At 39.4% G+C, this 24,152-nt stretch overlaps 2 protein-coding genes across 2 annotated transcripts in view; one reads left to right on the top strand and one right to left on the bottom strand.

The window, feature by feature from the left end:
- The first annotated feature begins 168 nt into the window (after nucleotides 1-168).
- Nucleotides 169-6,643, top strand: LOC137793093 (polyunsaturated fatty acid lipoxygenase ALOX15B-like). The gene is made up of 14 exons (XM_068589049.1): nucleotides 169-321; nucleotides 645-849; nucleotides 1,325-1,406; nucleotides 1,624-1,746; nucleotides 1,850-1,953; nucleotides 2,256-2,422; nucleotides 2,566-2,709; nucleotides 3,132-3,335; nucleotides 3,606-3,692; nucleotides 3,802-3,971; nucleotides 4,747-4,868; nucleotides 4,970-5,070; nucleotides 5,731-5,901; nucleotides 6,041-6,643. The coding sequence occupies exons 1-14, from the start codon at nucleotides 169-171 to the stop codon at nucleotides 6,218-6,220; spliced, it is 2,013 nt and encodes a 670-aa protein (XP_068445150.1). The 3' UTR covers nucleotides 6,221-6,643.
- Nucleotides 6,644-11,200: 4,557 nt separating this feature from the next.
- The window catches only part of npnta (nephronectin a), a 42,632-nt gene continuing 29,680 nt past the window's right edge, over nucleotides 11,201-24,152 (bottom strand). Inside the window, exons 6-12 of the mRNA XM_068589195.1 lie at nucleotides 22,290-22,424; nucleotides 21,325-21,447; nucleotides 19,553-19,984; nucleotides 15,905-15,994; nucleotides 14,727-14,825; nucleotides 13,043-13,302; nucleotides 11,201-12,617 (exon numbers count right to left, since the gene is read on the bottom strand). Of these exons, the coding sequence (XP_068445296.1) occupies nucleotides 12,507-12,617; nucleotides 13,043-13,302; nucleotides 14,727-14,825; nucleotides 15,905-15,994; nucleotides 19,553-19,984; nucleotides 21,325-21,447; nucleotides 22,290-22,424 (1,250 nt within the window). The 3' untranslated portion in view covers nucleotides 11,201-12,506. The remainder of the gene's footprint in view (nucleotides 12,618-13,042; nucleotides 13,303-14,726; nucleotides 14,826-15,904; nucleotides 15,995-19,552; nucleotides 19,985-21,324; nucleotides 21,448-22,289; nucleotides 22,425-24,152) is intronic.

Raw genomic sequence — 24,152 nt, forward strand, 5'->3', positions numbered from 1 at the left:
GCAGGTAGTTTCGCTTTTCTGTAATATCAGCTATTTTCTGCTTTTTTTTCCAGCAATTTCTTTAAATATTTCAGCTTTTAACATTCCAACACATTTTCAGCAGGAAATGCATTTTCTAGTTATATTTTTTCTCTCCCAAGCAGGATTCGTCTGCTTGCCAGTGTTAAAATGGTTAACTATAAAGTGACCGTATACACTGGCAACCTTGCTACTGCCGGCACTTTTAACAGCATCTCCATTAAGCTGGTGGGCACAGACGGGGAGAGCGAACACACCTGGCTCATTAGCATCAAATGGGCTTTCTCTTTCATCAGAGGAGCAGTAAGTCTGAAATATCTTCTCTAAATGTATAGTCTTATACATTACCTCAACTTAAGCTTATTGAATAGAATATCAATTTAGAAAAGCTGATGTAAACCTTCAACTCAGACTCGTATGGGCAGCGTCAAATGATGTGCTGCTCTGTAACTCTTTAACTTAGGGTCACAAAGGTGACCAAAGTAACAACACACATTTATTTGGTCCACCCTTCTGAATCCAGTACTGTATGCTAACTATCGGGATGATACAGCTCAGTTATTGTTCATCAAATCCATTGTATCTCCTGTATGAATGTTTTCAACCAGTTTTTATCTGTATTCCAGGTGTCCAGTTTTACCGTGTCCTGCCCTGCCTCCATTGGAAAGCTAGTCCTAATAGAGATAGATAAACCGCATTTCCTTCACTTCTTTGAAGACTCTTGGTTCCTTGCCAAGGTGGAAGTGAATTCTCCTGAGGGGGACACCTACAACTTTCCCATCTATCACTGGATCACTGACGATGAGGTGCACCGCTTCAGAGAGGAAACAGGTTTGTGTAAATTAGATTTAGGCCCAATCCCAATCTCCACCCTTACGGACTCACAGACTTTGAGCCGCGCTCCCGCGAAGTCTGTGAGGGTTTAGGGGTGTCTCAATGTAAAATCGTCGAGTGCTTGCGGGCTCTCTGGCAGACATATTGAGCCTTTCATGAATCCTTTCCGTAAGTCAGCATTAGATGCAGACTTTGCCTAAGGGAATTAATGATGTTGCAGCAAAGTGCTGTCCCATTCATGTTTACACCAGTTCAAGCCCTCACAGACCCTCACACTCAACAATTTAACAGCTGGCGTCAGTAAATCCCTGAGGATTCAGGGTTTAGGGTGGAGATTGGGATTGGGCCTTAGTCTTCATCAGACATCTTGTGTGCTGTTGACCACAGAAGACATAAAAGAAGGAAAAGCTAGTCTATAAAGGAGCTGAAGCAACTTACACACTGTATTCATCAACAACTTTCTTTCTTCAAGCTCTCAGAGTCTTTGAAGACAACCATCTTCTTGGCAGGTACAGTCGGGAGCTGGAGCTGGAGCAACGGGAGGGAGAGTATCGGTGAGCCATCAGAGCCTTGTCACTTTATGCACCCCAAAACTAACATCTATTCCCCTTTGGGTAAACATCAACCACCATAGGATATTATTACACCTGCCAGGGTTTATTGAAATGTATTTAGCAAAATATATGATGCTTACATACAAAGTTGAAAATGTGTATACACTGGTAAATGTGCAAAGTTTCTCATTACTTTGCTCCCCTCTATCTTTTCCAGTTGGGATGTGTATCTAGAGGGAATACCCCACTGCATGAAGGCAGAAAACACTCTTTCTCTGCCTAATGAGGTCCGCTTCTCCTTCACCAAGACCACAGAGTTTCTATTCACAGTATCCACTGGGTGAGGTCTTCAATTCTGTCAGATAACTCAACCTGCCTATGAAAATTCTAATAATTATTTTGGCATTTTAACAATAAAGTTAATTTATGCTTTTATTTTCTAGGCTGGCTGAGCTGCAACTGAAGGGACTTTCTGGTTCTGAGGAGAACTGGTCTGATATTCATGATATTGATCAGGTGTTCTGCTGCAAGCGGACTGACATATCAGGTACAATCATGGTAGTTTAATTAAATACTGGACACCGTATGCATGATAGTACATTCAATTATGTTCATTCAGACAATAAACAGCAAAAAAAGTCACATAACCGTTTAACAGTATTTAATAGCATACAATCAAGACTTGAAACAACTGTAAACAGTGTCCAACCATGTCTGTGACTAATCTTTATCACACCTTGTTTTTTTCCAGTTTCACTAGTATTTAGTTAAGCTGATAACTGTCATATAGTAATATTTTCTAGCACAAAGGTTAAGACTTAAAAAAGATCATCTCTGCTTTTCCCCCAGAATATGTCCATGATCATTGGCAGGAGGACGCTTTCTTTGGCTCCCAGTTTCTAAACGGTGTCAACCCCATGTTGATCCAACGTTGCTCAACCCTGCCCAACAACCTTCCTGTCAGCGATGACATGGTTTCCCTCAGTGGTCAGTGTAGCTTGGCAGATGAAATGAAGGTGAGTGTCTTCACTTTGATGGATCTTGAGAGTCATATTTTGCTCCATGACATGTTCAATTTCGGAAATGGCCGTTGAAGTTCACTTAATTTAGTTAATATTCATGTATCTGAGTAAAATTATTATTATTATTTAAACTACAGAGAGGCAACATATTCCTGTGTGACTACAAGCGTTTGGATGGGCTGAAACCGAACATCATCAACGGGAAGGAGCAGTACTTGATGGCTCCCCTGGTCCTGCTTCACAAAACACCTGATGATGAACTGATGCCAATTGCTATTCAGGTGAGATAAACACTCATATAGCGTATTGTAGTGATGGCTCTTCCAGGACGCACAGACATGCAATACTTTAGATGTTATATGTATAGACATGATAGAAATACATACAGTTAAAATACACAGGTAGAGTGCAAACATATGACTAATGTGGATCAGAGAAAAAGTATTGGCATTGCAATTGCCAGACGCCTCCCTTTCCCCTGAGGATTAAGAGATTGGCGCATTGGAGTAGGATTTATGTTCTTGAATTGACCCTGTGCTCTTACCTGGGATTCAAAGAAATTATGAATTTGAACTTAGAGATCTACAGAGCAGCTAACTGAAAAGCATATGAAACCTATAGTAAACACACAATAATTTCAGAAATCCCTGGTGATGATAGATTGAATGGATTTAATGGACCACCTCCCTTCCTTCTCCTGCAGCTGAGGCAGACTCCAGCAGATGATAATCCCATCTTCTTTCCTACTGACTCCGAGTACGACTGGTTGATAGCCAAGATTTTTGTGAGAAATGCAGATTTCAACGAGCATCAACTCAATGTTCACCTGCTGCGCACTCATTTGCTGGCTGAAGTCTTTGCAGTGTCCCTGCTGCGCAACGTGCCCATGGTGCATCCTCTGTACAAGGTAACCCGAAGGGAGGAATAAGGACAAACACTAAACTTTTACTGTAGACATCCTCAAGTTGCTTATTTCTTTGTTTGTCATATTACATACGTTTTATATACGTACATGAAATAGGTCTTCTGCATTTAACCCATCCTTCGCAGGAGCAGTGGGTTGCTGAAAAGCACCCGGGGAGCAACTAGGGGTATTTCAGTATTTCACACTTCTTAGTGGTATAAAAGCATCAAGATGTGTGCTTTGAAGTTAACAGAGTGTTCCTCTTTCCCTCAGCTCCTTGTACCTCACACTCGCTACACTCTACAGATCAACTACTTAGCTCGAGATCTTCTAATATCTGAGACTGGAATTTTCACACGGGTACAAAAATAAAAAAACACCTAAATACTTAAACATATTTTCAGATTATCAATGTCATGTACAGTATTTATCTCTAGCTATAATCCTTACATATTTGATTGTATCCTAGTTTGTAAGTTCTGGTGGAGAGGGTATGAAGACACTCCTGAAGAGATCCCTGGCCTCACTGACCTACAGCTCCCTCTGCATACCTGACGACATTGCTGCGCGTGGGCTGGAGGACGTTCCGAACTTCTACTACAGGGATGATGGACTCAAGCTTTGGGATATCATCCACAGGTAGTTCAGGTGCTCTGGCATTGGAAAACAAGAGCTCTAAATGTTCCACTCCCTAATAAGCTAGCTTTTATTCACTTATGTTGGTTTCTCATAAAGAATCAGTCAAGCTGCAACGTGTGTGTAGGGTTTTCGCTTTCTTTTGCCCTTTACATACAGGTGCATAATTTATTTGTTAGTGCATTTTGCTGCTAGTTAGATTAACAATGCCTTAAAATATGACAAAACAGTAAATGTGTAATCTGCCTCTTGGTTGAGTAGATTGGCAGTTGACGACGACATTTTCTTCATCAACCAGCCTGAACTACTTTGATTGAGAAACTCTGCTCTATTAGGTAGGGAGCCTTCAACATTGAATGTGCCAGTTTCAATAAAAAAAAAAAATCAATTTGATTGACACAAAGACAAGTGATGTCTGAATGTAATACTTTATGACAAAGGGCACTTTAATGGAATTATAAAATATGAAATATCCATTTCCAGGAAGTCACAGCACCTGGCAGTTGTAAGACAAGAATAAAATGCTGCGTGTAAAACATTTTATTTGTGTATGGTTTAAATTAAATAGATACAATGTGTTAATTAAAAAAAAAGTAGAGGTTCCGGCAGGTATATTTGAACTATATGAAGATAGGCAGAGTGTTTCCAGTCTTTTTTGCTAAGCTAAGCTAAATGCTACCGGGTAGTAGATCTATACTTAACTTACAAATATGAGAGTGATATTGATCTCCCCATCTAACTCTCAACAAGAAACAGAACTTATCAACATGTCTCAAAGGTTTGTGCAGGGAGTGCTGAGCTTCTTCTACAAGAATGACGATGAGCTCCAGAAAGACTCTGAACTGCAGAAGTGGATTTCGGACATTTTTGAACATGGAATCCTTTCCCAAGCAGGCACAGGTATTATATGATTCATTGACCTTAATGCATAAGAAAGTCAAACTTAAATGTTGTCATCTACACATAATAATTAAGTTCACTTTATTCCTGCTAATTCTCAGGAATTCCCCAGAGCTTTACCACCGTGGCTGAGTTGGTCAAGTTTGTCACGATGGTGATCTTCACCTGCTCAGGACAGCACTCGGCTGTGAACACTGGACAGGTAAAGCCTTTCAAGTCAGTTTTAATAATGCTATTTTTGTGTAATAGGTTCATCAGGTTGTCTGTTAGCCTCAAGTCTTTAACATAAACAAGAGTCTACAGCTATGCTAGCAGGAGTCTGAGGCTGCACTTTGGTATGGTGATGCTTGAGGCTAAAAACAACGGATGCTAACAAACCTGCAATGCTAACATGGCATTTAGCAGGTCTATTGTTTATAAGATCACCATTTTGTTTACCTTGTTAACATGGGTCCATTAGCGAGTGTTTTCTAATTGGCACAACCCACAAATTATAGCTGAGGCGGTATTGTTATTAGTTTTGCAGGTATCTGGTCATGAGACAGAGTATTGGCCAAATAAAAACTTTCATATAATAGATGAAAAGTCAAAGGATCACCAAAGCTATTACAGTTCGTCCTGCGGTAAACATGAATGTCTGACCTAAATTAAATGACAATCCAGCTAGAAGTTGTCAGGACATTAATTGCTCTAAAACAAAACAAGAATGTTGTCCTCATGGTGGTGCTACAAGAAAAATCTGTAGATCTCCAAAGTCATCAGTATTCAACCTCTTGGGACCATGAATGTCTTTGTTCCAATTCAATTTTTCAGTGTGGCTTCAAATTGTATTTACCATTTGTCAATCCTTAATTTGTCACAGTTTGACTACGGTGGCTGGATGCCCAACACTCCCAGCTCCCTACAACATCCTCCACCAACCACAAAGGGGACAACAAGTGAGGCCACGATGCTGCAGACGTTCCCTAATGTCAATACAACGGTTCAGGGAATGTCTACATTGTGGCTACTCAGCAAGCAGTCCACTGACTTTGTAGGTGCCCAAGTCTTTAATCACATGCATCAAATTACAGTCCTGCTCACTAAAACTGTGCATTACTGCATATTGTCAAAAGTCGGTTTCAAAACATTCTAAACATTTATTTTTTTAAATGTATCATTGATGTCATCAGGTCTCTCTCGGCCAGTACCCACAGGAACATTTTAGTGAGACGGTTCACTGCCAGCTCATTAAGGATTTTCAAGGAGAGCTTCAAGAGTTAAGTGCGGCCATCAAAGCCAGAAACGAGAATCTGGAGGTGCCATACACATACCTGGATCCAAAGGAGGTAGCAAATAGTGTGGACATTTGAAAATCGGAAGGTGACCTCCAAAGCTGCCTTATTCGGCTTCATATTAACAAAACTGAGAAAGGGAAGAACTATATGTTGTTGTTTTTTGTGTGAAAAGAAACGCTGAATGTGATCGCTCTAATTGGTTAAACTAAATTAAAATTGTACTGTTTTAAATCATAAGCCAAATGTTAAATTTCCTTAAATCTTCAATGAATATGCAGCTAATCAAAATAAAGTTTCAAATGTTTTGCTAGCTTTCTCAACACAATATATGTTTTTTTCTGGGACAACTCTACAGCATATGTGTTGTGATGTTGTCATTCACTGCTAATTCCTCTACGGTTTGTTCCCTTTGTGAGCTTGTTTGTTCTGTGCCAATTGATCTGGAGAACCATATATATATATTTATTTTTTTGTGAAATAACTAGTATTGGCTTTGATTTGTCGTCAGAATTTTTTTTTTCAATCGAGCTTCTTTCAGTGAGCTTTATGTGCTAAATAAATAAAATAAAACATTGTGCATATAAGCGGGTAAGAGTCAGAATTGTCTGTGTCCTGCCCCACCTCTTTTGGAAAGCTGGTGCAGAATGAGATGACACTGCTCCCAGAAGACACCGGGTTTCCTTGAAATGTAAAAGTAAAGTCCCTGGAGGGAGTCATCTACAACTTTCCCATCTACCGCTCTATCACTGACAGCAAGGTGCAGCTGTTCAGGTTTTAACTGTAACAGGTTTTGTGGAACCTTTTCCCATTTCTGTCCAACATTTCTACAATAACACACTTTTGTGTGTTATATTGCAAAGAGTTATTGTGACAGTTAAAGGTCAATCCCGGTCAGTAGTTATCTTAACATTTTAACTACAACTTTCTGATGGCAACTTTGGGCCAACATTTCAAACATTTGTGTGCAAATCACAAATCTGTTCCACACGACTCATAAACATAAAGTAAAGCTTATACAAACACTGCTGTGTTAGTTGTAAGCATATTTAACAATCCAAGCATTTTAGTAACAGCTCTGTGAGCTCAGTCCAGTTATTGATGTATGTTTTTTTTTCAGAAACAATATATTCATCAGCTACCAAAGATACAAATCTTAAACTAGCTTCAACTGGTTGACTTATCACCACATATCAGTCTTGTGCTGTACATGTGTGTGTCATATCGTCTCTGATACTTAGTGTTTATAGGATTCTGATGTTATGTCAAGTATGTATGTTCTCACACCTACACAATCATGCAATGATAATGTACCTTTGTCAATAATAAAAACAGATTTAAAGAGATTATCTCTTTAATGTAAAAAAGAAAAAAAGAAAAATAGAGTCTTTCCTATAAGGTAGAATACACATCAACAATTTTAAAACTCAGTTGCTACTAACGGATTATTTGTATTTAGCTATACTGCTATACTATATAAAATAAATTAAATCCCACAAAATAGCTGTCATCTTGATTCTATAGTAAAGTTGCTTATTAGATGCAGAATAATTTAATCGGAAATAGATTGGAATTGATTTGGAGGAGCAGTCCTCTTGCTGCTCATTTCCTGCATAGATTTTGTACCGTGTGGCTCTCCTTCTGCATCATAAATACAAATGTGTGCTTCAAGGCGGGAACGAAATACCATGAGTATTATAAGAAGTACAGTTAGATATGTTTGTAACAGTTGATTATTGACATTGAAGAGGTTGGGTAATTTAGGAAAAAATCTTCAATTCATGTTTGTAAGAAGTTTAAGAACACTTTTAAAGGAGAGGAAGTATAGGGGATTGTTACAGGATTACAGGCAACCTGATTGTTAATCCAAGCGCCTGGATTGCTAATGTTTTGGGTTGCTACCCACAGTTAATATGGCAGCTCATGACATCAAAGAGTGGTGCTGAATTTTAGGTGGTTGAAAATTACTTTTAAATATAGATTCCACACACACTGCCAAAAACCAATGTATCCCTTTCCCAAACATTCAGAGTCAACAACAATCCCCAGAGATTCCCCCTCTGGGCATTACAGAGCCCTAAAGTTAATTTCAAGGAGCAAGTAATCCAACAAGTAGGACCCCAAAATCTCATAAAAAATGTAAATGAGTGGGACACAATCGGTACATGCTTTTTGTTGTTTTCTAATTTAAGAAATATAATAACCTCACAATTATCAGGTGTCCGGTTATATCAACTGATGTAATGGTGACACTGCAGCAACAGTTAAAAGATTTAAAGAAGATGATAAAAGAAATGAGAGCGTTCAGTTTAAATTTTTGTTTCTTTGCAAACTTCACTTCTTTCTTTACCGCTTCATTTGATCCCTTTCTTTCCTTCTTGTGTGCACGTGTGTGTGCATGTGTGTGTGTTAAACTTTTTCCCCAATTAATGTCAGCTGTGGCCCTCTTTGGGGACATGCAGATCCAACGCTCCAATGCTTCTCTGTTGAGTCGTTGCCAGCCTAAAAGACCTCTTCTTCAGCATGACAGATAACTGATAAGCTCCTTGATTACTTGACAATAACTCACACATATCTGCATTCATTCTGCCAGGTTTCATACTTTATTCTTCATGAACTGAACAAGTGTAGTTTGATACTTCTGTCTCTTATTGTGTGCTCTGCCACTTTCTGTGTGTATGGGTGCATGAGAAAAGATAGAGAAATGCTTGACTTTGCTGCCCTTTAAGAGATCATTTGTAAACCACACAAAGGAAAACACACACACATTCACAAACATAGGCACATACACACAATTGTGTTAGCTATTGGCTCTGTCCTCTGGATTTATTTTTGCTTTGGTGGTTTATCTTAATAAAGAGACTGCTTGCTTGCCCTTTTGGTCTCAAATAAGTTGCCCAGATGGAAAACTATATTTTAAGTTATTTCATCACAGGTCACTGACAGGACTTTGGAGAATCATCTGTTTTGAGACAGATCTAATATCGAAAGTGCAGACTTTATATTAACAAAAATTTGATGTGTGTGTAAGTGAGAGTGAGAGAGAGAATTCACTTGTTTTATTGATTTCAAGAGATCTTTCAACTTTATTTGGCATGAACGACGGAGAAGAAGAGAGAGGCCTTCGGTGTGGAGCTGCTGGTCTCGCTGCCTCTTAGCATCAGATTTAGTATGTTTTGTTTTCATGTTTTCATGACAATAAATCCCTTGAATTTCAGTGTTTTAAAGGTGTCTTTGGTTAAGGATTATGTGTATCATTATTATATGTTAATTATGACATGTGTCAAGGCATACTACACTGAGAAGTTTTTATAACATTTTATGGCGTACTATGACATTTTTTATGATATACTGTACTGTGGCATTTTTAAAGCATTTTCTTGTAATTTTTCTATTTTATAATAACATATGAACTATGACTTTTATAACAATTAATGGAATTTTAACAGCGTACTATACAATGAATTTTATCACAGTTTACTTTTTTAAATACTTTACTTTTAAATACTTCTATTTTAACGATATATTATTTGACTGTTTATGACATTTTAATGGCACACTAAACCTGTTTTTTTTATGTCCTACTATACTTTGACTTTTATAGTCCATTTTGATTCAATATTTTAGGAAGACATTTTTTATGACATCATCATGGCTTTACAGCCTTTGACAGATACCCACTGTTAATAATCAAAAGAGAGCACTGAAATAGTTTAATCACCTTAAACCTCGATCCCACGACATTCCACTCCAAAGCCGTAAAACCCAAACCCCTCAGCGCATAAAAGAGTCCCCTGTGTCAGTTGGTGCCACCTCTCACACACTTCACTGAGTCCTTCACAGCGCATACACTGTGCCGTGGCCGTCTACTATAGAAAACATAAAACACATGGATGCTTTTTTTTTTTTTCATCAAAGAAGGCAATTAGACCCGGTTAGGTTAGAGGCCAAAGTCTTGTCCTGCAGTGGGGAGCTATGTGTATTGTGGTTGCTTTCGGCTCAATATACATCGCACACTCATTTGTCAAATGAATGACTGCTGTGTTTGAAGCTTCTTTTTATTACATTTTATTGGATACCCTGCAGCCTTCAAACACATGTGTGCTCCATGGCCATCATATGAAGAAAGACAATATACCTTCAAATGTCTGAGAGGAATATCAAATATCAAATCCAACCATCCGTCCTATTTTGTACCTGTCTGCAGACGTGGTTTGTGCTCCTTCATTGTGTGCCTGTCAAATGCAAAGAACAGCGTCTTTCTTTCTTGTATTGAAACAGAGGTTGTGCTGTGAAAACTACCGTGCGATGGCATTTTTCGCATTCAATATCACACAAAATAATAGTCAAATTATTTTGTATAAGAATTAACAAGGCCCTGCTCTGTGAGATGTTTTTTCTTCTTCTCTCTAATGCTGAAATAATACATTTGGTTATTATTCTCGTTTAAAATTGTGCCAAATAAATCAAAGCAGCCTGTAAAGAGTAAAGAAGTTGATTAGACAATTGTGTGAAGTCAAAGTGATAATTAGATGTTCTGACGGTGCCATATAAATCAAGCACAAGTCATTCCACTTACGCGAGATAGGGAAATATTCAGATTGGATTTTTTGATCATGTTACACTGCAAAGGCATAAGAAGGGTAGTTTTAAGTTCTGGGGCATCATTATAATAAAGGCATTCGTTTCAGTTTTCAGTACACACACATAGTTTTGTTTGATCATCACCAAAATGCATACAGTGCAACCCTGGGTTTTAGTGAAGCTGATGAATGCATTTGCTATGGTTGTTTGTACCATTATGAAACCAGAAGATCAAATGACTCTCCTCTTACTCAGCTCTTTAGTTAGGATGCCATCTTTTATAGCAACAACTGCCGTTGTTGTCCCTGTGCTCGCACTGTGTGTTCATACAAACGGAACAATACAAGCAGTAAAGGGACCTGCTTCGTAGCTCGACAGTGCCACTAGTGGTCAAAAGCTCAAAAGGACACCTTTAAAAATGATATATTTTACTTGTTTTAAACACTGTGTGGCTGTCTGATACTGGGATTAGAAAATAAATCATGCTTTGTTTCATACAATATCAGTCAAATTCATTTTATTTACATACTGGTCTGGATAAATCTGAATTTGCACCCATGCATACAGAAAACCTTACAATTCCAGCCGATGCCCTTCATTATCACAGCATACAATATGCAACTATGTGTTTTGCAAGTTACAGAGAGCATTTTACCATAACACATTGACATAGACATACACAGCCTTGAACTACACAAGGTTTCCGTCTGTATACATGTTCTTTAAGTAAAAGTTGCAATACCAACCATTTTGAAATCCAATTAATATCAATGGATGAATTTACATAACGTATAAACCACACAACAAATGGGATTGTAGAATTTCAGAGTATGTACACACAGCTACATTTACAATAATACATTTTTTGAAAGCCTAGAAATGTGTTGGTGTCGTCGTTATAACAAACTGCACTTAATATAACAAAGCACATACTGTTTAATAAAAACTAAGTGTTGATTTAAAGTGTCAAAAAGCATACACTGATTCTGTTTGACACATTTTGAGTATCTGGAAAAAAAACAATGAAAATAGAGTGTTCAAACCACTTTAAGAGGCTTAAAAAAAGATCAGAATATTCAATTATTTTAAACCCACTTCTACCAAACTGATCTTTTGAATACTGTAACAAAGAAAATGTGTCTTTCAGTCCGAACTGTGCTGTCATATTGCAAGACCAACAATGGCCGGGCTAATTTAACTCTCTCGTACTTTGGGTACAAAAAGAAATGTAGACCTTTACAATTTGCCTTTTACATTATTTATTTTTTTTATCTCTTAACCTCAAATAAATGTATACCAGCAAATAATAATCAATGGCTTGTGGCTAAAAGATCAAAGCAAGACAAATGCAGACTGCTAAGTGAGGGTCCGATACTCTTAGCAGGAAGAATTGAAGTGAGCGTGAGCCTCTCAGCGGTGTGGCTGGAGGGCTGCCAGGGCTGTGTTGGGTGGAGGACATCTCCATGGTAAGTTGGGTCATGCAGGCTTCATGTTAACAAGGTCATTGAGTGAGAGAGCGTCTGAGAAGACGGGGTGTGCCGCTGGGATCCGCACATGACATTTAAATTCAGTCTTTTTATTCATGGACAGTCAAAAAGAAGGAACTCACTGTTCTGTAGACGCACAATTTTTGGGATATCGCTCACAGAATGGCTGGGAGGGGCGACAGGGGGGGGATCAGCGAGAGGCCAGGCAGAGTGAGGGGATGTCACAACAGAGTCAGTTCTCCTTGAGATGATTTTCCCTCTTGTTTCCTTGCTGCCTTTCTCTGTTCTGTCAGTCAGAGTCTCCTCAGATTGTGCTCCTCTGTGCAGGAGCCTTTCCGCAGGGTTATGTCGTCCACAGCCATCTCGCCACTTCTGCCTCGCCCGCGCTCCCCCTTCAGGATCACCTGATGAAAAGCAGCAACGTGCACACTGAAGCACTACTACTGTGGAATGACCACCAAATACTATTGGCATGCATTTTTACTAGGGCTTATTTATTCATTTTTAATTTTTGATTGACCTCACGCGGGCCGAACTGGGAGAGCCGTGAGATGCCCAGGTCTGAACTACGCCGTCTGGAGAGATTTAAAGCGCTAAACCCCTCCCAATGCAAAAAAAAAACCCCTGCAGTTAACGCATGATCAAATAGTTAACGCCGTTAAAGGATTGCCAGATTAATGCTCAAAATCTGCCCAGCCCTAATTTCGACCCAATCTAAGATTGCTGCACTGATTTATTTCCCATGAACAGGAATACAAACATTTGACATTGAGAAATAATTATTTCAAATTCTCATCATATGAGTGAATTGTGTAATATTAATACTTACACTTTCCAGGCCTGTGCCCCATAGCGTGATTTGGGTGTGCCTCCAGCCATTTCCACCTGTCCGGCCCCAGACTGCTGGACTGTACTGCTTCCCCTTCTTCACAAACACTTGCAGCATGCCCACGTGGTGGCCGGCCAGCTTGTGCCGGAAGGACAGACACAGATTGCCATCGTTCCATGGAGGGGTGAGCGGGAGGACCAGCCGTGCCCCTCGCCCGGTCCTCTTGTTGCCCACCTCAGGAATGGTGAGGTACCTTCCACCTTGGGAGGTAAATGACGGACATAACAGTCAGTTAATGAATACCCACAGAACATCCATTTTTAGTCACCAAGGGGCAACTTTGAATTGTATCACACAAAAGACTGTTTCACCCTGTCGTGAGTATGCCTCATCTTTGCCAAATTAAGTATCCTATATACTCAAAGCAACAAAGCTGACCTAAACGGATTTGAAACCAAATAAAAACAAGTTGATGTTGAGTCTCTCAAAAGGCACATCAAACAGGCCAATGTGAGTCCGTTTTTCAAATTCAGGCACAAAATACATCCATTCACTTAAACAAGCAGCATAGCCTTTTACCACCATAGATCTGACAGTGTGACATAAGTGTATAATTTGTAAATATGGAAAGTGTTAAAAAAAAATAGATAATTGAAAAGGACTTGACCCACTTATATTTTGCCACCTCAAAGTGGCAAATGTATTATTTATTAATTCAGGCATAGGAGAAAAAAAAGAGCTATTTAGTTGGAAAAAATGTAAAATCAAAGCGCTTCTGGGTAATAGCTGATTAATGCTGATGCATTTTGCTTATCTAGCATATCTGTGTAGCGCTGGTGTTAACCACAGGGGATGCGATACCTATCCGTAGGCCACAGAGGCTCTGCATAATTTATGAGCCATGAGTGTTAGCCAGTGGCTGTCTATGAAAATAACTTAAAGTGACGAACAGTAAATAGTTACTTGTAGTAGGAAATGTAATAAAAAACATGTATAGGTGTACACATACATTCCTATAATTAAGATAATATTCAAAAGCTCAATTGCCTCTTAAATGTAATTTCTTTTTGTCAGGGCCTTGATTATGATTTACTGTGAATGATTTCCCAGGTAACATAAAGGTCTGGGTAAAAATCTTTATTTTCTCTAATGAGGGAGCACAAACTTGTCTAAAATGAGACCTTATCCTCTGTGTCTGGAAACACACTAGTAACTGCGAGATTAAGCCAGTTGGCAGAAGAAGCCAGTTGTCGTGAGTGTTGCTTGAACAGTGCCAAGATGCTGCACTGTTTAGTCTTCACACCGTGTCTAATGAGTCTTTTTCAACATAATTCATCACGTTTTCTACTCGTCTGAACCCCAAGAAAAACAGTTTTGTGTTTCCCATCTTAAGTGAACCACAGGTATCGCTGACGGGTCGCGTAATCCACTTCTCATTTGCATCGCTTTGTAGAGCGAAGCACTAATTCGCATAAAAGACAAACTACTTCCCTCAAGTCATTTTCATCTTGACCTGTAATTGAGCAGAACAAAACGGGGCTGCTTCGATTGTCTGACTCTGTGTGTGTGTTTGCATATGTATGCGTTCTCAGTAAAGGAGCGTAGTATTCTCATTTCCGTTCACTGACTCTAAAATAAACACTTTTCCTGATTAGTGTGTGAGGGAGAATGGCCCTTCAATTACCTGACGGATCAGGTGTTGTCTCCCAATGCAGGTCTCCATCTCTGTCCCTGATCCAACCACAAAGACCATCATCAAAGGAGCAGCTCAGATACCCCGCCTCTGAAGATAATGAAACACACTTTTCAGAGACATGGAGGACGCACGCACATGCAAAGTGGCTTCATTCTGCTCTGTGCAATGCTTCACATGAGCCCTGCTGTGTGACTCGAACATTGCCAGGAGCAAGAGGACTGTTGGAGCTCCTTCTGATAAGAGTGACGACACAATACATATGTAAAAAGTATTTGTAATGTTGAAATCATTGAGGAGTTGTGGAGTGAAAAAGGAGCTGCGTAAATCTCAAGTGAAAATAGATTTATATAAATAAAAGAGAAAGAGAATTTTTTTTTTTACTCATAACATATGTCTCCTCTCCACCATGACAAAATACACTATAGTTCCAAAAGACAGGCATAATAAGTCGTGACTGATGATTTCTTTCCCTGTGATGATGTTTAGACAGTAACATTATAGGAATGCAGGCTAAACAGTTACGACATCATCCATGCATTTCTGTTCAAATTGGTTGGAAGATAAGAGTAACATCCATCATTTTGTAAAAAGTAAGGTTTCCGCAAAACATTTTTCAGTTCATTTCCTGAGCCAATAAAAACGCCTTCTCACTTGACACTGCATAGAGCATGATTCACTGTGAGCCAAAATAATCACAAAACTAAACTATTAGGCAATATAATCTGCATACTATTGACATTAATAAATCACATATATCAAATATGACACATCAATTGCTGTTTCTTCACAAAAGCTGTTTTCCTATAGTTGCTATAGGAACTCTGGCTGGAGTACAATGGCACTCATGAGCGCAGCACTGATGAACTTCAAAATGATCAATCAATCATTCAAGCAGTCAGGCAATCAAGCAAGCATAATGTGAAAAGTGGAAATGTCTGGCCGTTCCCAGCCGTGAGCCATTATTTAAACGGGTATGGCCAGATGTCATGCGTCACCTCCTGGTGAAGAGCCTATCAAAACACATCTGGTCACTGCGATGTCTTCGCCTCGGCAGCAACCGCTGCAGGAGCGGATAGTGAGTGTATTTCAGCCCCCAGCGAATGTGGCTCGTTCGTCATCATTTGCGGGCTGTTGCTGATTGTCTCTGTCACATATCTTGTGTTTACCTGGGTCGTCGTTGGCTTCATCCGCCGTGTTGCCGAGCTCAATGTCAAAGTCAACACCAAGGACGGTGTTGTGGCCATGGTTCCGCGGGACTGAGGAGAGAGGTGAGAGACACAGGTTTAGATAAAGGATTAACAAAAAGGTATTAGATTTGTTCACTGGTCTCTCTGCTTGCGGCTATTGTGTGGCTTGTGTTTCATCACTCTACAAGGACTCTGCGAGGATAAATCAATGTCTTGGTTTTGTGCCTGCATATCCAGAGCCAAGCACATTCAATGACACAGCACCTGAAGAGAATACTTGAGAAAACCTTCAGAAGCACTATAAGTCAATTGTGAATCATAACAACAAAAAGGCTGATGGTTCATGATGCAATGCCTGGACAAATGTTGCTGCTACACAACCTGGAGCTACAGTACATACTCACATACAGTGCACAGTCAGTCTCGAAATAGACTCTTCCCATTTCCAACGGGGTCACACAGACCAAAATACTTTAAGCCGAGCTGTCTTATTAAAGGTCGACTGACAAGTGAAGGAGAGGAAGTTCTTTCTCATTCTTTTACAGCGGCAAGCCTTTTTTTTTTTTTTTGGAAAAAGATGCTTCGGCTATTTTACTCTATTAGAATAAATACAAGGTTCACTGGCTTTAAAATGAAAGTGGCCAAAACATTTTTTTTTTAATACAGAGAAACATGATTGAAGTATGTATCCACTGTATTTGCAAGTTAGTGGAATTAAATGAAACCATTCACAGCATCCCAAACAGATTCTTGCTCCTATGCCGTGAATGCACTGAAACCTTAGTCCCAGCTCGTGCCCCCTCCAGTCGGCCTGGCAAGGGCCCACCCACCCCCACACTGGGGCACAACCACCTGGCAGACCGCAATGTAGCCTGACAGTCGGAGGAATCTGACAGCGGGGAGGTCACACTCGCATCAGGCTCTCCAGCAATCCCAGGCATCCATGTCTCTGTGTGTGCTCAAGAGACAGGTTTGTACGTGACCCTGTAAATTACTGTGTTGAAACAGCTCATACTAAAATGTTGCTCTTGTTATTTTTCATTGTGACCTTTTGTGGTTCATTTTCTCCAGGTATTTGAGAGGTCAGTAAAAGCAGCTTTTGGTGGATTTCCTATGTTCTGCCAAAATGTTCAGCGGTAATCAATCCGTGACTTGTTTTAGGTTTGGTCCTTTAGGTCATTTTTTTCAGAAGATGTTTGTGGATGAACACTGTGAATCTTTATTTAGTTTAGGTTAACCCTGCCTCTTTTAAAATGAATGTAAATGCCTTTTGAACGCAATAGTGTTTTATTAGCCTCAGAGGTGTGAGGGGTTTTTCTAGAGCATGTACTCCTTCAAAAAGAAACACATTTACATTTTTAAAATATATACTATTTCATTTTCTTGCTGAGAGCAAAAGGAGGAGATACCCCTCTCAGACAAGAGAGTGGGATCAATCTTCACATCTAATTCTAGGAGAACAAAAAAATATGTCTATTTTCCAAATACACAAATTCTTAAAAAGGTACAAGGTTTTCTCTGGACACAAATACATGCTCTGACTTCAGTACAAACCTGCACCTGAGTCACAGCGGAGTCATTCTTCATGCCATGAGACTTCAAATGATTCCTATTTCCATCTAATTATCTGAATAATAACTCAGCATTGTCTCTCCTCCCTCCCGCTCTCTTATTATTCAAACCATATTCAGAAAGCTGTGATTTCTGGAACTGCTCTGCCGTGATGCAAACTATTAGATTGATGTCTCCCTCAAGCAGTGCCGACAGGTGTTAATGTAATCTTCTTTCCTCTTTCCCTTTTCTAATTATGTGATGCCATCTGGCAAGGTGAACCGGAACAACGGTATCTCACCTCTTATCCCGTACTTTGCTGTTGCATCTCACCCGATATGTCTACGTCAAAGAGCTAAATGTTTTGAGTTTTGGAAAACACTGACTTTTGCTGAGCCTACAAGCAAGCATGACACAAACACACTGCTCAATTACAAATTGTAGTGTTATTCATACTGTGGTGCATCTGGATTAAACATTCACATAAGTCTCACCTTCTGTTGCTTTTCATGTATGGCTGTGTACCATAACAATATGCAAATGTACTGAAACTACACATGTGCAAACAAAACCCAAAACCAACAATGTGTTAGCCCAACGACTTATCTATCCTGTCTAGAAGCGCTTTAAAATTAATGTCCTAAAATGTCAGGGAAGTGCAACTAATTTAGGCCGTGGATGAATATGCATGAAGTGCTCTTTTTGTCCTTTCATGGGATCTGTTGACAGTCAGAAAAATATAGAATTCCACCAGCTTCACCTTTTAAATATTGTGATGAAAAGTGTTTACCTGCAGTAACATCATCTACCCTACTAAGAAAGGAGAAAAAAGTAGACTGTGACTTTGGCCGTGAACTTAATATTTCCATTCAAACAAGTCACATGGCAGAGAAAAAAAACCTCATGTTTTGAATTGATGCATGTATTTAAGACTTTGAGAAGAAAGCAGCAGATGACTGCACGGCTACATTCAAACAGAAACAATATCTACCAACTCTTTTCGTAATTCAATTCTGTAATTTGGTTTTGTTTGAATATATTAAACAAAAAAAACAAAAAGTAGTGCATTTTGAATGTAATTGGTGTCGCAGCTTGGCAGTAAGTGTCGTGTGACTTGTGGATAAACAGTCTGGCAGCAAACCAGTTTGTCTGTTAACTGTAGTAAAAAAAGAAAATTACCGTGAGAGGAAAATAATCTTACTTTACACGACAGCAACAATTGAGACTGCTGTATGCATATATCCAAGTGTTTGAACACAAAAGCAATATGATAATACACATCATCTGTCAGATAAACATCCTTTCGGATTCCCCAGATGGTGATTTGTGTCATAATAAACACAAAGTTCCATGATTCAGATGAAGAAATTCAAATATACTCCAGGTTGCTTCCAGGGAGCCGATGACGTCAGACAAATAAGTGTCTTGCAAGTCATCATGTTTTCTGAACAATGTGCACTTCTTATATCGACAGTTGGCATGCGTTTTAGTGTCTTTCATGCTCATTGCGTTGCTTCTGCGTCTCACAACTTCACTTTGGGTTCACTGTCATTTTTGTCATTTTCAGACATTGCAGCAGTTTCGGTGAAAACCTTGAAAGACCGGCTGTGTACTACCTCAGTATTGAATAGCTGTCAGACAAAGTTAGCACTAGGCTGGTCAAATTAATGGAGCATTGATCACAGTGAGATATTTCCTTCTGATAGAAACCAAAAGCGGAGATACAAGGAGAGCAAATATTTTTTGTCAGGTTGCCAGAAACACAACTCTAAATGCATTATAATAACTATTGATATCTCCTGGATGTGTAAAATAGGCAAACGTTTGCAACAGGTTAACCATCAACTTTACGGGGCCTTTTTTCTGTTTATAACTTCATGTACTGCCCTAAGAGGCAAAATAAATAATAATACAGGTTTAACGTTTTGCTTTCATTATGAACAATTGCAAAGAGGCCTATATTTCATGTGTGATTAGTTAAAAAAAAAAAAAGACACAAAATGCTGATTTTTCATCTACAACTCAAAGTGTAATAAAGGTAATCTTTCTAAAAAAATAAATGAAGCTAATTCTTACTGTGGACATCGCCTCTCTGTTTGGTGACATCCTTCCGGATGGTGTTGTCGACAGGTGTGACTGGTGGCGGCGGCGGCAGCGGGCGTCTTGTGGGAGCCACTGGCTTTGGTGGGACGTAGGGTTTGCGTGTCGGTGGCTTCCTGGTTGGGATAAAGGGCTTTCTGGTGGGAACTGTTGGCTTGCGTGGAGGTGGGGTGACCCTCTTTGGAGGCAGAGGCGCTTTGGTTGTGGGTGTGGGTGTTGTCGTGGTCGTCGTGGTCGTCGTGGTCGTGGCAGTTGTTGATTTGGGGACAATGGGGAAGATTCTCTTTTGAGTCACTGGAGGGCGGAGAGTAGTGGTGGTCCTTTTCTGATCCATGTCGGGAATGTGGTTGTGATGATTTGGAGGCAGTTTGCCTGGCCTCGGAGGGTCGATAACCACCTTAGGAATGGCTGAAATAATAAGAGAATGCAGACGGGGGACTGAAATATGAGCAGTAAAATGTTAATGAGGCGTACAAATGTAAACTAACTGACTGCTGCAGAGGAAGGCTTTGCTCATCTACTGAGACTTCTCCTGATATCTATTAACTAAATGTTAATCCTAACACAAATTGGGTGTTTCAAATCTGACTGAAGCACTATCTCACACAAGAGAGGCCCATAAAATGATCATGTAGCAAGTTCACATTTATTAATTGGGGGCTTTTTTTAAACACAATTCTGGGCACATTTATCTCCATAGGACTGTTAAAAAAAGATAACGACGGGTGGTTGCATGCAACATGACTGGTTTCAAGCAACACGACTGGTTTCAAGCAAACTCACCCACAAAGACACTCCACGTTAAGTAAATATTTGCTTTTGTGAAATCAATGTTGCTCCCCGACAGTGACTTTTTATGCGTTAATGTGCTCCTCCTGATTACTAATTCTTTGAGTGTTCGTAGCCAGAGGCCTCACAGCATCATGCTAAAGCTGCTCTGTGTGTGTGTGTGTGTGTGTGTGTGTGTGTGTGTGTGTGTTAAGTGATGTCTGCGCTCAAACAGGCCGCTGTGCCCTGGAGATCACCCTCGCTCTGCTGATGTCATAAACATAACACCTCCTTTTTCTTTGTTCCGCCACACATTCCTCACGCAGAAGCAGAGACGGAGACTTGGGGGTTGGTGCGATGGGGTGCTGGTGAGGGGTTCATAAGGGTTTCATGAGTGAGGAATGAGAGTGGACAAAGGCAAGAGGTTCAAACTCAGTTATGGCCTTCTCAAGTTGCAGGCGACTTTGATATGTGATACACAAATAGGATATCGCAACTCGACTCCCCGAGCACTAGTGGCTCACACCCCCTTGGGCAGACGATGGGATGAAATATTTGCAACGCACAACACCAGGAGGCATCTTCTCTTGCCTATGGACTGGTACACTCGTTGTGTCTGTGAGATGAATGATTAACTGTGGAGAGTAAATGACTTCTTGTCCACTGAGCTGCTGTAACAACTACAGACCAAATCAACTGTTTGTGAGCAAGCAAAATGAGACGGAGAAGATACATTTTTGACATCTTTTTGGTTGAGTCGAGGCTAACTCGGGGGTCATGTGATAAGGGAGCAGGGTGATTTAAGTGATGACTGACAACCGTTACAAAGAAAGGAATTCAGGCCCGGCTCTTTGCTGAGAAGGCTCTTCCTGCTTTCCCAGATTTTTTTAAAACACAAGCCAAGAAAACAAATATGTGAGGCCCTAGTACTCTTGGCACAAGTGAGCATCTGAGCTAAAGGTTTTGTTCTCAATTCTTACGTTTGCAATTGTGGCCCATCCCCCTGTAGCCCTCTTTGCATTTGCACTTGTACGATCCTGGCGTGTTGTAGCAGGAGGCAAAGTTGCTGCAGTGGCTCTGACCCAAAGAACACTCATCCACATCTGAAAGATAGTAAACACATCCAATTAAGCAACCATGTACAAGCTAAAAAAAAAAGAAAAACGTAACGTAACAGCAACATTACAAATCATAATTGCTTCACATCCACTTCAAGGAGGGCTCAACATCGATGTCATCAGTATTGTGAAGAAAAACATTTGCAAAACATTTTTTGTATTCATCTGTTGGTATAGAATATCATTTTTGAGTAATGTAATATTTCACTCCAGCTGTAAACACACACATACAGTAGTGGTGCCTCGATGTAATAATACTCTGTGAAAACTTTACCTTTAATATTGTAGGTGATGGTTTATTTGAAGAGCTTTAAATACTGCTCGGTTGATTAATGTACGGTATAATAATGCATTTTATTTCATCAAATGATCACATCTTTTGTATGTAAAATCCTTATCTGCAAAGTAATCAGTAACCATAGCTATCAAATAAATGTAGGGAAGTTAAATGAAGAATATTTTACTCTGCAACATGGTGGAAGTATAAAGTAGTAGCATACAATTTAAATATTTAAGTGGAGAAAAGTCCATCAAAATTAGACTTAAGTACAGTACGGATTAGATGTATACGTCACTAGTTGGTTGTGGGTACCTTCTGAATTTACAGGAGAAAAAGGCACCAGACTATTTGATATGTATTATTTTTCGATGCGTGTTTGCACCTGTGCAATTTATTTTCAATTTGCTCCCTCAGTAACTGGTGCAAAACCAGCACCTGCATCCCTAAACATATTTTTATTGGTTATAAGTCCAGACATCTCGGCACATTTATGTCCTTTGTAAGTTGTGTGTGTAAAAGCCTCAGCGAGGAGACCTTGGGATGGTACCTCTGCATTGATATTTCCCGTTGATGTATTGCAGGTCAAAGCCTTCATGGCACTTGCAGATGTAGCTACCGAAGGTGTTTATGCATTTCCTGAACCGGGGACACACTGCTATCCCCGCTGCACACTCATCCACATCTGCAAGAGAAAAGAGATGCCGCTTATTCCACATAAGAAATTATTTAAATGAAAATAATAATAATGTATTCATAATTTTCCCCCTCAAATATTTTTAGAGTTGGCCATATACAGTGTATAATGGATTAAAAACACAATGCAATGAAAAACCTTTTTTTTTTTTAAAAGCAGCTAATTTAATCGAAAACTAAACAAACATCTCTATTCACATCAGGAGACTTGTTTCACCTTCCTGGTTCGTAATAATTCATAGCACATTATGTATTCTGTTCAGTGAGAAGAATACAATGCACAATACCTTGTTTTATTATTTAAAGACCTATTCAAAGTGTCTCTGTTGATCACCTTTGCAGGCATGTGGGCATTAATATTTAGACACAGAGAGGCTCACACATTTGACTTAAAATCATTAATTTAGTTTCAGCATAATGCAGCTGAGGCACCGTGGAGCCACAGGGACTGTTGTGCAAAAGGACCTTTACTCAGACACCTCGACCAGCTGGGAAATCAAGATGGTGAAGTAAGTGGGCAGAGTTTTCTTGTCCCTCAACAGTGATCCCTTAACAACAAGTGCTGAGGTTCTCATCAGCTCGAAACTTAATGACCAACAGTTGAATTATTTAGCTACTGAAAGCGCAGTGATGAATAATCATGTTTTACACAACACACACATGCACATACCAAGAGAGTCACTGTCTCAAAATGTATTGTAGTACTGCTCACAAACGCCTGTTTTGATCCATGTTACATCTTGTTTTCAAGACAGTTCAGACTTTTCTTTCAAAGCTGCAGATCTTTAAGCATCCAATTTAAACTATTAATTGTTAGAAGAGAGCCTGCATTAAGCTGTGCAACTCTGTTTTCCTTGACAACACGTCTGTTAAAATGTAGCATTTTCTACAAGAGGCAGTGTTGAATTATGAAACCATCTCATGCGTAACTTCTGCAATAATGCAAAAACATCAATGCACTTTGTCATTAATCAGACGGTTTTCTGTCACAGTGCAAAACAAGTCAATACTTCCTTCTAGTGGATCATCAGACTTCTGAAAGGATTTCTGGCCTAATCCATTTTAATGCACAAGAAGCAGGTGCACAGATGTTGTTGTTGTTTTTTTTTCAAAAGACTACATTTCACATCAAGTCATAAATCCATTCAACCAAATGTATTGAGTTAAACATCTTGGCATGCATTTGTCAAACAGCAAAAAGTTGAAGTTATTTGCTACTTCAAATTATCAAACTTTTTACTTAGCTTCAGTCATTTATTCTATCAAATCAAGTATTGATTCATATGATTTATTGGATGCAAGTTGTCTACCAGCTGCAAAATGTCTTTCCTGCTTAATTTTTTTTCTCTCCCAATTTCCTTATATTAGATCCAAGCAATACATTTTTATTAGATTTTATGGATTGATGTTAATGTCACACATCAATTGGTACTGGAGGATTTGTCACAAATATGTATGTATATGCTTGGATGTTTTTGCAGTAAAAGATGTATCTGAGTAACTTGCAAGGATTTAAAAAAATCGAACAATGAGGCAGCTGTTCTTTGAGATTACAGCAAAACAAAAAACACAGACTTTAGCCTTTTTATGTATAATTTCTAAAAGTTTGATAAACACAGGCCCATGCCACTTTTAAAACTACAACAGAACCATGATAATGACTAAAACCAGCTATGCATCTGTGAAACTCTCCCACGGTTTAGTTACGAGAAGTATT

This window comes from Clinocottus analis, unplaced genomic scaffold (genome assembly GCF_023055335.1).
Source record: "Clinocottus analis isolate CAN_PGR_092001 unplaced genomic scaffold, fCliAna1.0.p SCAF_22, whole genome shotgun sequence".
Lineage (NCBI taxonomy): Eukaryota > Metazoa > Chordata > Actinopteri > Perciformes > Cottidae > Clinocottus > Clinocottus analis.

What these genes read in the sequence shown, in the direction of transcription:
- LOC137793093 (XM_068589049.1), top strand. Translation starts at nt 169, where the DNA reads ATGGTTAACTATAAAGTGACCGTATACACTGGCAACCTTGCTACTGCC. An exon ending in CAACGGGAGGGAGAGTATCG is followed by an intron (nt 1,407 to 1,623) that starts GTGAGCCATCAG and finishes TATCTTTTCCAG; the next exon opens with TTGGGATGTGTATCTAGAGG. An exon ending in CAAGCGGACTGACATATCAG is followed by an intron (nt 1,954 to 2,255) that starts GTACAATCATGG and finishes CTTTTCCCCCAG; the next exon opens with AATATGTCCATGATCATTGG.